Source organism: Branchiostoma lanceolatum, chromosome 4, assembly GCF_035083965.1.
Source record: "Branchiostoma lanceolatum isolate klBraLanc5 chromosome 4, klBraLanc5.hap2, whole genome shotgun sequence".
In the NCBI taxonomy this organism is placed as follows: Eukaryota; Metazoa; Chordata; class Leptocardii; order Amphioxiformes; family Branchiostomatidae; genus Branchiostoma; species Branchiostoma lanceolatum.
Window position 1 is genome coordinate 25,666,864 of NC_089725.1, and position 12,459 is coordinate 25,679,322.

Sequence of the window (12,459 nt, forward strand, 5' to 3'; positions counted from 1 at the left end):
GTAAAAAAAGGCCCTTAGCATCGCGTAAACTTTGAGCACTCTTTGGGTGTATCATTTCACAAGCTCTGTTGAATTTCAGTTCAATGAGTAGTGATGAAATGTTACCAGCCTTGAAAGAAAATGTAAAAAGTCTGTTGCAAGTCTTATTTGTGTTGAATAGAAAATAACAGTCATGAATTGCCTCAGTGCACCAAATCGGTAGTATGTTAAATCTGGTATATTAGAGTGTTAAAGGAGACAATGGACAGATGATTCTAATTTTGTAATGGTACAAACTTTCTTGGGGCTACATACCCTTCCGCTACATCTGCACCTAAACAAAGACTGAGAATGAGCTGGTTCTTACATCTGCTTGGAAATTAAGATGTTCCCTGCCACTTGCAGGAGGGATGTTGCTGTGTGTGCAGGACTCCGCCTTGCTGGAGGAGGCAGAACTGCAGGCTGAGCAGGCAGAACGTGAGCAGCAAAATGAGGAAAGGTTGGTACAATACACAATCTCTAGATGCTTTCTTAGAGCTTCAACATACAGGAAATGTAGTTATGCACCAAATTCTAATCGTGCCTGATTGTTATCATCTACTTTAATTATGTACCAGGTAAATCTAAGCACTCTACGGGTGCTGTACAGCATTGAGAATAGGGCTCCAGGACCCGGCCCTCCATTCTAGGACTGAAATTTGCATGTTGGGATGGAAGAAAATTCACCCCATCTGTCCAAAAGATCTGAGCTTCATGACATGAAATTAATGAAAATGTATTGTTGTAATTTTAAAATGACAGATGTACATGTAACAATGAAAATTAACAAAATGGGCTCCCAAACAATGAATAAGATGGAACAAAAATTAAAAGTTGGAGACAGCCCTGATTGAGAAGCTATATGATAATAGGTTGTACATTGAAAATGAAGTGAAGCTCAATTAATAGATTATTGATATACAGTACTCAACAAATTTTCTCTACTGAAAAACTAAAATGTTGTTGCAGTGAGAATGCAGAGGAGGCAGCAGACCAAGAACAAAAAGGTATGGCAACTGAGACTGAAGTGGGTTTCTGTATTTTGCTGTAGACTATTAAAGGCTGTTTCAATGCTTTATGTGTAATTTTCTAGTTTTCCTCCCTTCCTGCCATGTGATTTTCTGTTGCTCACTGAATTTCTCTTGTGATCACTTTCTACTGTTGGACAAGTGACAGACTCATTGTCCATTACCTGTTCTTAACTATTCCTTCCACAGTACATTGCTTGTTTCTCAAGTCTTTAAGATGTATCATGGCACATTCCTTCCAAATTTCCCGACTGTTGACGGCAGTGAGACCTCCTGTTTCTTCCAGGCACTGGTGAAGCACCTGACCACGAATCACCCGCTAGTAAACTAGCCCAGGGACTGTACAGTGAATATGGTTCGTTAAAGACACACTTTCCTGATTTTTGTTAAAGAAAATGCTTCAACACAAGTCTCTGCACTCTTTCCTGTTTCTGCTGTACCTCCTTAGCTTGTTGTCCTTTCTTGTGTTAATCTTAAGAGAATAGATATATTTCAAAACCTTAAAAAGTCTGAACTAATGATTCTACCATTGTTTAATCACTCAAAATTGTCTCTTATAATAACCTTAAAAGAGTCTGGATTCTTAAAATTATTGGAAACTTCATTTATCATGCAAGATATCATCATTTTATCCCCATTCTGAAAGAGGATGATGCCTACAATTAGGTCCTCCCAACTTGCATCATGGTTGCATTATCAGTGGCATATGGCTACATGCAACGTTATCTTATAAAATTCTGCCGGGTACCCTAATACTACCACAGTAAAAAGTGGTGTTATCAAGGCCTTCTCAAGAATGTCTTGAACACCTAGATATCTGAAGTGTGCATACCTTTGGGATTGCTGGTACTGCATTCAGTAGATCCCTTTTAACTCACCATTTTTTAAAAGTGTGGCAGTCTTAAAGTACCCTTTGGAATTATCAATATTGTTGTCATAAGTTGCTCCATATTATACAATCTTTATTGACACAACAAAAGTACAGCGACGTTCGTAAGGTCTACTTCATCTATACATACATACATACACTTACTCACTCACTCACTCTCTTGGAGTCTCTCCCATAGCTTAGTCAGCCGTAGGGGCAGCATAACATACATGCATACAAACAAATAGGTGCATACAAATGCTCACAAATGAGTATGCATTATATCATACTGGTATCTGGGTCTGTTACTAAACTAAGGACAAGTTCGATATTGGGCCCCCTAGTGTCTTTCCTTGGTACTGCAGCAGGACTTCCAGTTTTGACATCTCATTTGTCTACGGGCATATTGCTACATGTATAATTTGCTCCAATCCCTGCTTCACACCTGCAGATTCCGCCTACGGCCTGTTTGTGCGCTGTATCCACCTGGTGTGTCAGCGCCTGATGTCCGCATGGAAGACAGACCTGAATGTCAGCCTGGCTGCCCTGGAGCTGCTGTCGGGACTCGCCAAGGTCAAAATCATCATTCAAGGTCAGAGAACTTCATATGAAACTTTTCCTTAACATGCTGTAAGAGAAGAAAGGGTGCATGCTATTTGCCATGATATTCTTATACACACTAAACAATGTACTGTCTACAAGACGAGTCTGCATTTTGGCTTTTATTTTTGGCTCTCTTAGTCATATACTTTCAACACGTGCAGCTATGTTATGGACTCACCTTCAGTGATAATAGGAGAGCAACGACCCAGAAGGACATGTATCACTTTGTAGAAAATTATGTTCAATCACCACTTGTGGAAAAAGCCTCTTTGAATAGTAAAAATGTTGAGTATGATATATGATATTTGATTTGTGGAGACATAAGTTTCATCTTTTAAACCATAACACCATGCATAAAGACAGTTACTCAAGCAACTGGATAAAATAACACCATGCATTGTACAGATGTCCTGGAGTGTAAGCGTGCAGTGAAGTGGATCTGTGACTACATCGGGTACCAGTGCAGCCGGCCGCCCCCCAACCACTCCCGCGACCTTCACTCCATGATCGTGGCCGCCTTCCACTGTCTGACGGTCTGGCTGGTGGAGCATGCTGACCTCATGAACGACAAGGTAGGCTGACGGTCACTCAAACTTTCACTTGGTCTGTCCTTGATACTGTTCAATGAAGAAGAATTGTCTGTGATGTTCATCCTAGAATTGGGCCCAATTTACACTTGTCCTTTTAACTGTAGTACTACACATGGTAGTCTACTACTGTAGTAGATTACAGCTTTTATCTGGGTGTAAAAAGAAAACTACTGCAGAAGTCTACTACAACCTCGGGGGTAGTAGTACTACACTTCGCCGGAGGTTCTGCGAGACTTCGAACTAGGTGTAAAGCGAAACTGTAGTACAGTGGTAGTAGACTTCACTTCGAAGCCAACAACCATGTTCGATCTGACGTGATTCGAACTGATCGCGTGTTCCATTTCGGGTCATTTACGGTCATTCTCTAGTTTTCTCAGTAAAACCGAGCAGTCATGCCCTTTTCCTTAGTATTTTGCATCAGATAAAACCCCTACCTTTTCACAAATAAGAAACATGCTGAAATTCCCTCCCGCGATTTTTCAAAGGTCACAATAGGTCACTACAGTTTCGTGACTATCAGGAACAGTGGGGTGTCCTGCTAGGCTTCCTGTGTTGAGTGTAAAGTGGACGCGAATTTGAAGTCTACTACAGTAGTAGACTACCATGTGTAGTACTACAGTTTTATTGAACAAGTGTAAATTGGGCCTTGAAGTGTGTCCTTAAACTGTTAGTCTGGATGTAGCATTGTTGGCGATATTCTAGAGTTCTTTAGAATAAGAGTAGTGTGTTTTCAAGCTGTAACCTGTTTGCTTGCATTGCTTATCACTTGTATCCAGAAATCAAGCATTTTGACCCCTTTTAGAGTTCTCAACAAGTGTTTGGCTAGGTAGTTAGCTTTATATGTACATGTTTGACACTGACATTGTTGTCTCCGTCCACCAGGAATGTCTTCAGCATGTCCTAGAGACTGTTGAACTGGGTATATCAGGCAGCAAGTCAAAGGTCAGTGATGCTGACATTTATCTTCTTTTCAGTTGAATGAGGACCAAACATGATGCTTTGATGTTAGCAAGTATTTAGCCAAACACACTGGAAAAGTGTGTTGGGTTCTTTTATGTGCAGAGGTTTGACTCATGAAGCTAATGGCGCCTGAAGCTCTGTTACATCATCCCAACCATATGAGTGTCCCTTTTCTTTTTTTCAACACCTCAGGGGCAGAGAGTTTTGTACTTTTGCTAATTGTATGTCTCTACCCAGGTAAAAGCCAGTGACCAGCCCAAGTACAAGGGAGACAAAGAGCTGAAGCCAGCCTCCATGAGGGTGAAGGACACAGCTGAGGCCACCTTGTATGTGGTCATGAGCCAAGTGGTGAGGAGAGAGTGCTGATGTCTTTAACTTTAACATCAAAATCATTATCAGTAAAGCTATTACTGCAATGTGTAGTTAGAAGATACAGCAATGTGTTGATTTGGGGGAAGACATTTTTTATCTGGTGTAGAGCTTGAGACTTTTCTATTTTCCCAGCATACATTTGTTGAAATTATTGTGCTATGGTGAAAAATAGCCTCAGAGTCAGTGACTAAAATATGCTACAAAGCTCTTTACTCCAGATCAGTAGCTAATCAACGGTTCACAGCTACAAAGTCTTGGCCAATGTGACCACTTTTTGATGGTCTCTTGGATACTTTTTCCCATTGACACAAGTAAAGAATCCTGTCTACAGTGATCACCTGTCCATATCGGTCCCCTGAATGGTCTTCTTGGGCAGTTTTGACGGTAATTTTTTTCTGTAGGGTTCCTTCCCCCCCACCTCTGGCCCAGCCTCCCTGTGCACCCTGCTGAACGAGGAGGCCATCATGAAGTACGCCCGCGGCAGCACCGGCGAGGGGTCTCTCCCCTTCAGATACTTTGTCATCGACAAGAACATCATCATGGGCGTCCTGGAGCAACCACTGGGCAATGAGCAAGGTCAGAAATATCAACAATGTGCTCCCCCTGGCATGGAATGTTGTTCTAGTCCTCAGTCTTTATAGATGTTTGTTAGTACATTTTTGTATGTGCAACAAACTTGATGATTACATTAAATCTAAACAGTCAATAGATTCATAAATAGATGAATAGTCCTAGCCTAGTGTCTATCCTGTTCTACCTTGGGTTTGCTCCTCTGATTGCTTCCCCCTCCCTAGCACCCATTGACAAAGAATTGATTGGCATTTGGCACATGAACTCCTCTGTAATAGCATGGTAACTGTGATCAAACAGGTATTTGGTGCTTTACACTACTTCTGAGAAATATTCAATGTCCAAAATGATCAACGATCAGTTGTTCAAGATTAAATGGGAATAGGTGCCAGACTGTCTGACTGTGAAGTGATCGGAGGAGCTAGAATAAAGCGGATAACAAGGTACAATAGTCTGACAGTTTGTGATCATGAGTTCTGCACTTCCCCTGCAGACCCCATGCCTACTGTAACAGTGTTGATCAGGACGCCCTACGGCAGACATGCTTGGACCATGCAGCACAGGCAACTGTCACGGCAAGACAGGGTAGGGAGGCATGCGCAGTTCTTTGTAAAGTATGAGGCTTGCAGCAAGTCATTGGAATGAAAGTAGCCTTATAACCCATACAATGCTGTAAATTTCTTATCCATAAACTGTTTATTGGAAGTCCTGTTAACTATCTTCAGAAAAGTGATGATCAGAATCGTTTTATCATGTCAAGTTCACTGGTCTGTCACAATAGTGGCTACATGCACCTCTTATGTCACTGGTTCCCTCTATCTGTGAAAACACTTGGATGATGAATGTCTTACACTGACCATGTCCTGTCCAGCTGGGTTCGCGGTCAGCCCTGAACGACCCAGGCCGCCCCGTGCCCATGTCAGACGTGGGGCTCCACCATGATGTCACCCACAGGAATTTCCCAGAGGAGGTGGACAGAGTACCGCCCACCAAGGCGTAAGTAATGCAAGGTTACTCCAGATTCTAAAAGTATCAGCCTCTATATCCAACAACAAATTCGAACATGTTGGAAATTGTTGCTTTTTTAAAATTGTCTTTACGTATGGTATATACGGTTTCTTTTTGCTTGTGGGAATGGAAAAATTCACCCTATCTGTGAAAAAAGTCTGAATCTTGTCAAAACAGACATGAAATTGAATGAAAATGTGTTTTCGTAAGCTTAAAATGACAGATTTAACAACGAAAATTAACAACATGGGGTGCGAAAGAATGAGTGGGACAGAAAGAAAATTAAAGCTGATTATTACGTATTTTTAACTTAACTTAACTTAAAAAGATGACAACCCCCCCTCCGCTGCCCTCCCCAGGGACCTGAGTATCCCCACCCTGCAGCAGATCACAGGAGAGAAGCTGCAGCAGGAGCTGGACAAGCTCAGGGCACTCATGGACGTGCAGGTCAAGTACGAGACGGCCGTCAACGTCACGACAGAGAAGAGGATCGCCTCCACAGCGTTCCCCAACTCGGACACTGAGTGCAAGCCACCAAGGTGAGACTGCCTGTTTGTTTCTGTTCGTTTGGTATAACCATGGTGGTCTTGTAGCTAGGGTTGATGACTCAGAACCAGGAGGTACTGGGTTCTAATCCCTGGCCGATCCGGCTGTTGTGCCCTTTACACCAATTTCCTAACTTCACTCAAGTGGAAATGAGTACCTAGCTTCGGCTAGGGATATCCCTCGGTTAGGACGTCAAATGGTGGTACCGTGTTGGAGGAGAGCCACACCTCGAGCACGTTTAAGATCTCACCACTTATCGAAAAGAGTAGGGGTCCATCCCGGTGTGAGTGGATCAAGTAAATTTGTCCGGATATAGAGCTTGTACTCTTCAGTACAAAACTTGTGCATAGCACCATGAGGTACATGTATTTTCCCTGGTATACAATATAAACAAACAACCTGTAAACCACCTCAAGGTGTAACACACCAGTTTTGTACAGTAAGGCCATAGCAAGTAAATCTCATGGATGACATCATCTGTAGACTCCAAATCTAATGCAAGAGGGGGAAAAGAAAACAAGGTGGGGAAAAAAACAAGATACCAACACTGATGAGCTTTCATGCTAAGATGCTTACATATTCAATACCTGATTTTTTTAGCTGTTTAGTAGCGTGCGTAGTCCAGTGGTTAGCGATCTTGCCTCTGGCACTAGAAGCCCCGGGTTCGATTCCGGCTGTGTTGCTCACTCGACATGCACGCTACCGGAAAGGGTCGCAGTCCTTAGGACGGGACGTTAAGCCGTGGTCCACTGTTCATTGTTCTTATCGAAAAGAGCTAGGGGAATTTCCCCGGTACAATGAACCTGTAAATACTGTACATAGCGTCTGTCTTCTCTGTCACGACCAGTAGAAGATTAGCTCATCTGTTCAATGAGTTCATTTGGGCTAAACTGATTCGAGATCATTTTCCTTTCCTTTCCTTGTTAGGATTTACTCTGTTTCTCAAATAAATACTAGATATGTCTGTCACATATTACTAGCCTAAAGGCCGATTGCATTGTATATGGTTTAGAGATCCCTGGCTTCCTCTTGGACCTCATATCCCTACCTGTACTGATGCAACTATTCTTGAGATATGACGATAACAACAAGACACTGTACATGTGACTAACACAAGATATTCTCCAATTAACAAAGATAAGATTATAGACTTACTTTTCATGCCATTTTTTCAACTACATCTTTCGTCTAAGTCATAAATACACTGTAGTTTGATTAAAAAGATACCGATATGTCTACGTGAACATATGATCTTTGTCACTGCTGCCAGCACACCGTTGCTAGGTACCGGCCAAGTGTGTAGGTGAGCTTCATCAACATGTATAACATGACAGTTGATTGTCTACAGCCAGATTCCAGACAATTTTTCTTCAGACAGAATGCGTTGGCTTGTTTTAGCACATGACAGTTTGCCGTTTGCAGAAGGAGGGAAGGTGATCTCTAAATGCTCGGTCTTATCTTATAGCTGGCACTTTAGGCACTCCTATAACATTCAATGTTGCAGTGTTTCTCAAGATCTCCCTGTATTTAAGTCAGAACAGTGATCAGTATTGATCACTAGCAGACACTGAAGTTCATTTAAGCTAAACCGGTTGGAGATCACTACTCTTTATCGCTTTTTTGCTTCAACATGGCATCGCCTCGATTGCTTTTGCTTCTTGCTATCGGATCTTTCTGGGCAACATGTATTTGTCTGCCAACGGAATGTACAATCAAGAGGTGGGCGAACTGGGCTTCTGTAGGGACGTCGGTTGAATGTAAGCTTCTGAATCTCATCATGTTTCCCAACGACATACCGGAGGATGTTGAGAAGCTCAGTGTTGCTTACAACGACATTGGAAACATCACTTACCTCCCGTCGCTTCCGCTACTGTACAGCCTAGAACTGAGCTGGAACTGCATCAAGACTTTGTCCTGGATGTCACTTCGTAACTTGCCAGAACTGAGAACTCTCGAACTGCAAAGTAACAAACTGCGGACCGTGGAACTGGATACCGTCATTGAGTATCTTCCGAAGCTGAAGTTTGTAAATCTAGGTTACAACAAACTTGCATTCTTCTCTCAATACCAGTTGGGATGGCCACAAATGGACACGACAGTCATCCACGGGAACCCGCTACGCTGCGATTGCGACCTGTACTGGCTCGTTCTCAAGATGAACTGTTTACAGGCTTGCAGGGGGAGTGGTGAGGCCTGTTGCTTGTCATGTGATGCCTGCTTCTTAACTAAAAACCAGAAACCTGATTCTCTCTGCCACAGTCCCAGTCGACTGCATCTGCGGTCTTTGTTAAACAAGTCGACTCTGACGTTGATGAACTGTGGATCACACCAGCCTACTGCAAGTACCATCACTAATGCAGCTGCCTCAGCAACAAAGGCAACAGAGGGAGCTATGAGCGAGTCACGCAACACTGTTTTCAGCAGTAGTGTGGAAAATAACATCACACAAGCCCTGCCATGGAGAGGGGTAAGCACAGACAATTCAAACAAGGACGACAACTCGACAATGGTGAAAACAAGTACTTTCCATCCTGACTCAAAGGCAAAGGTCGGGAAGGAGCAAGGAATTTTTTACATCGTCGCCTTCGTAGTTACAATTTTGCTAATCTTGATGTTCATCGTCAGCTTTCTTCGTCTTGTGGCGAAACACAAGTTGTGCTGCGAACATCGTAAAGATGTCAATCATCACTCAGTCGACTTACATCACGTCACTCCCCCAGCTGTAAAATCCGTCTCCCATAGCAACTCAGTTGGAGCTGTCAATCATGTTGGTCCACCTGTCAATCCAATCATAAATGTACCAACAACAGTAGACCTTGTCAATCAAGTCAGACCAACAACAGTAAATCCTACATACAACAGTATCTCTTCAGGAAGTGTCAATTATGATCATCAAGCTGTTAACCAGACTACACCACCAATAGTAAACTCTGCATCTGACGATGTCGAAGATATTGAAGATGATGAGATCACACCGTACGAAGGCTCTGTTTCTAGAATGTACGACAAAGATGATAGTCGAGAAGCCATCCTTGTTAATCGTCATTCTACCATTACATAAAAGAGGGACTGTCTGCATTGCAACTTTGTGCATTAGCCACTCTATGTATATTCATAATTCATTTTCCTTTTTTCACAAACAAAATAGATTGCAAACTGTATTTCTTGTAATCTTTGTGTACAAGCAGTAAGCATGTTGCTTAAGGAAGAGTGCACTTTTTGTGTGCATCTACATGATTGCATGCACCAATTTTGTACTGGTTTCACATACATGTATGTCAGTGGCGAGAAGATCAAATACCATCACATGAACTTGCCGTAATCTAGAATGTACAGGAAATGTGATACTCAAGAAACCATCCTTGGTGATCCATAGTAAGTCGTCCTACCAGCACATGAAAGATGGACTTAACTAGTATCTATTTTGCAACTTTGTACAAAGGTTACTTTAGGCACTGACAAAAGACAGTGGATCCTGTCTGAACGTTTCCAAGTTTTATCCAGTTGCTTGAGTAATAGTTACCTTGCGTATCTTATTACCTGGATGTCTAACCTTCATTGACGCATAATTCATGAATTGTTTCTAGTTTTCAACGAGCCCCAATCGGGCATAAAGTTACAATAAAGGTCTTAATTCATTCATGCAGCTATGTACTTCGAGTACTTTTTCGTTTATACATGTATATGTTTTGCACCAGATAAACATGTATACCAGACAAAATATATGTGGGAGGTAAAGCAGACATGAAGCAGACACATTTCATTTCTCTTCTCAGAAAAAGTGCCCAATCTAATTTGAAGTGTAAGAAAATCAGATTGGTTCTCTGATTGCACTACATGTCAGATTACATAACAGCAAGTAAACTTCAACTTCAAGGCAACAAATTTTTATTTTTTTTCCAAACCAGTCAAGAATTGATGTGTGCAGTGATGTCATTCATGAAATTAACTTGCTGTTGCCTAAGTTCAAGCTGCACAAGATCAGATTGTAAGGTTTGATCCACTCGCATTGACATAGACCCCTACTCTTATCAACAAGTATGGTGGTATGCTGTAATGTGCAGGACATCTGCCTTTAACGTTGCATCCCATCCAGGAGGATGTCCCTAACCTAACCTAGCCCCAACTCTTTTAATGAAACGTTCTTCATCATTGGTATCAAAATTTTACTTTTCCTCTGTACACAACACCCTGAGCTGTTGATATTGTTGAATTTTACCAATGATTTAGAGCTATCCTGTGTTTTTGTCCCCAGGATTGTGCAAGAGTTCCACCCATCCCGACTGTTCCTGTCCCAGCTGGGCTTCCTGTCACTGGATGGACTCAAGGTTAGACTAGTTCTGAAATCCTGTTTAATCAGGATAGCATGCTGTTTTATTCATGGATTAGGTTGACAATAACCATCAAAACTGGTATGTGCAAACTGCATGATAATGATGTGGAGCAAAAATAAGGATTTGCCCTTCTTCCATTGAAATATTCATGGTGCATGGTATTCTGATTTAGTGTACATTGTAACTCTTAAGATGTATTACGGTTGTACAGAAAATTCAAAAGGAAAAATCGGTTACACAGACTGCTATCAAACAATTATACCCATGCTAAGTACAGATTCTGAATGTCCTCCTAACCCCAACATCTATGCTTCAGTTAATTAACATAAATAAGATTGTACTCATAACATAATTATGTATGTGCATGTATGTCATTTGCAACTTACAGTTTGTCAAGAAATTGTATGCAGTGAACATGGTTTAATGCAACATTGACCAATAATGTAGCATTAGTTGCTTGTACTAAATCATAAATGCCTATGATATAACGGCTGTGCCTACCCCCACAGAGTGCTCCCAACAGCCCTCTGCCGGCCCTGATAGCCCTGGACTCCAAGGTCACAACCTTTCACCTGGACCTGGAGCTGCTGGACAGCATCCCTGTCCGCAACTTCGACACCGTCTTCGTGTTCTATGTCAAGTGTGGACAGAAGACAGCGACAGACATCCTCAACAATGTGGTAGTTGTATTACACAATAAAAAAAACCTCAACTCCTTGGACCCTGTAGTTACAGTATTTTCTGCACTGAAGGACATAAGAGAATGAAAACAAAATTCAGTACTGTTAAGTCTCTAAAGGGGAGGCACTTTTAAAACTTTTCAGGTTGCAAGCAGGTGTCCCAGACAGACGCCAAAGTCGAGTTGTGTATGTTATAGAAATAAAAATACTTATTTTTTAACAAGCATCTATCTGGGAAGAAATTGTACAACTGCTCATGTCAACTATATGTACCTGGTAAGCCACCCAAAGGCAGGACAGGGGGCATATGTATGTACATTAATCGGATTTTTTCCCTTGAACGTTTCCAATTCAGGGGTGCATAGTTTACGTTATTGGGATGCACACACCATTGGAAAATTTACAATAGATCATGTAATTTTTTACCAATTCCAACCCCTCCAGGAGGCAGCGGAGAATGTGCAGCCCCAGTTCCTGGAGTTCCTGCGTTCTCTGGGCTGGCCGGTGGAGGTGGGGCGACACCCCGGGTGGACTGGACACGTCAGCACCAGCTGGAAACTGGCCGCTGATGATGACGTCTTCGATGGTAGGCAGTGGGCGTTCTCATTAGATACAGCCAAACCTGTTCAAGGGACCACCTCCACATAAGGAACACCTGGCAAATGTGACCACGTTTTGATAGTCCCTTCGATAATTTTTCCCAACACTAGTGTAAGCCTACTTATAGTGACCACATGTCCACATAGATTTTCTTATCATTTCTTATCTGTCAGAGTTGTACTAAGTGTTCGTATCTTCCAGTTGTTTTTTCCGTGAAGAATTATTGATGGGACTTTGAACCAAGAAAATAGATTAAGTTGTTGTCATCTTTGTTTACAAGCA

At 42.1% G+C, this 12,459-nt stretch overlaps 1 protein-coding gene across 3 annotated transcripts in view; it reads left to right on the forward strand.

The window, feature by feature from the left end:
- The window catches only part of LOC136433661 (ral GTPase-activating protein subunit beta-like), a 29,275-nt gene that overhangs the window by 10,393 nt on the left and 6,423 nt on the right, over positions 1-12,459 (forward strand). For 2 of the 3 annotated variants that reach the window (XM_066426082.1, XM_066426084.1), the window contains 14 exons: positions 385-478; positions 988-1,025; positions 1,333-1,401; positions 2,366-2,506; positions 2,923-3,089; positions 3,990-4,049; positions 4,305-4,415; positions 4,841-5,015; positions 5,503-5,594; positions 5,881-6,005; positions 6,377-6,556; positions 10,819-10,891; positions 11,407-11,577; positions 12,022-12,163. In XM_066426082.1, coding sequence (XP_066282179.1) covers positions 385-478; positions 988-1,025; positions 1,333-1,401; positions 2,366-2,506; positions 2,923-3,089; positions 3,990-4,049; positions 4,305-4,415; positions 4,841-5,015; positions 5,503-5,594; positions 5,881-6,005; positions 6,377-6,556; positions 10,819-10,891; positions 11,407-11,577; positions 12,022-12,163 — 1,638 coding nt within the window. The remainder of the gene's footprint in view (positions 1-384; positions 479-987; positions 1,026-1,332; positions 1,402-2,365; positions 2,507-2,922; positions 3,090-3,989; positions 4,050-4,304; positions 4,416-4,840; positions 5,016-5,502; positions 5,595-5,880; positions 6,006-6,376; positions 6,557-10,818; positions 10,892-11,406; positions 11,578-12,021; positions 12,164-12,459) is intronic. The other variant, XM_066426083.1, reaches the window with a different exon arrangement.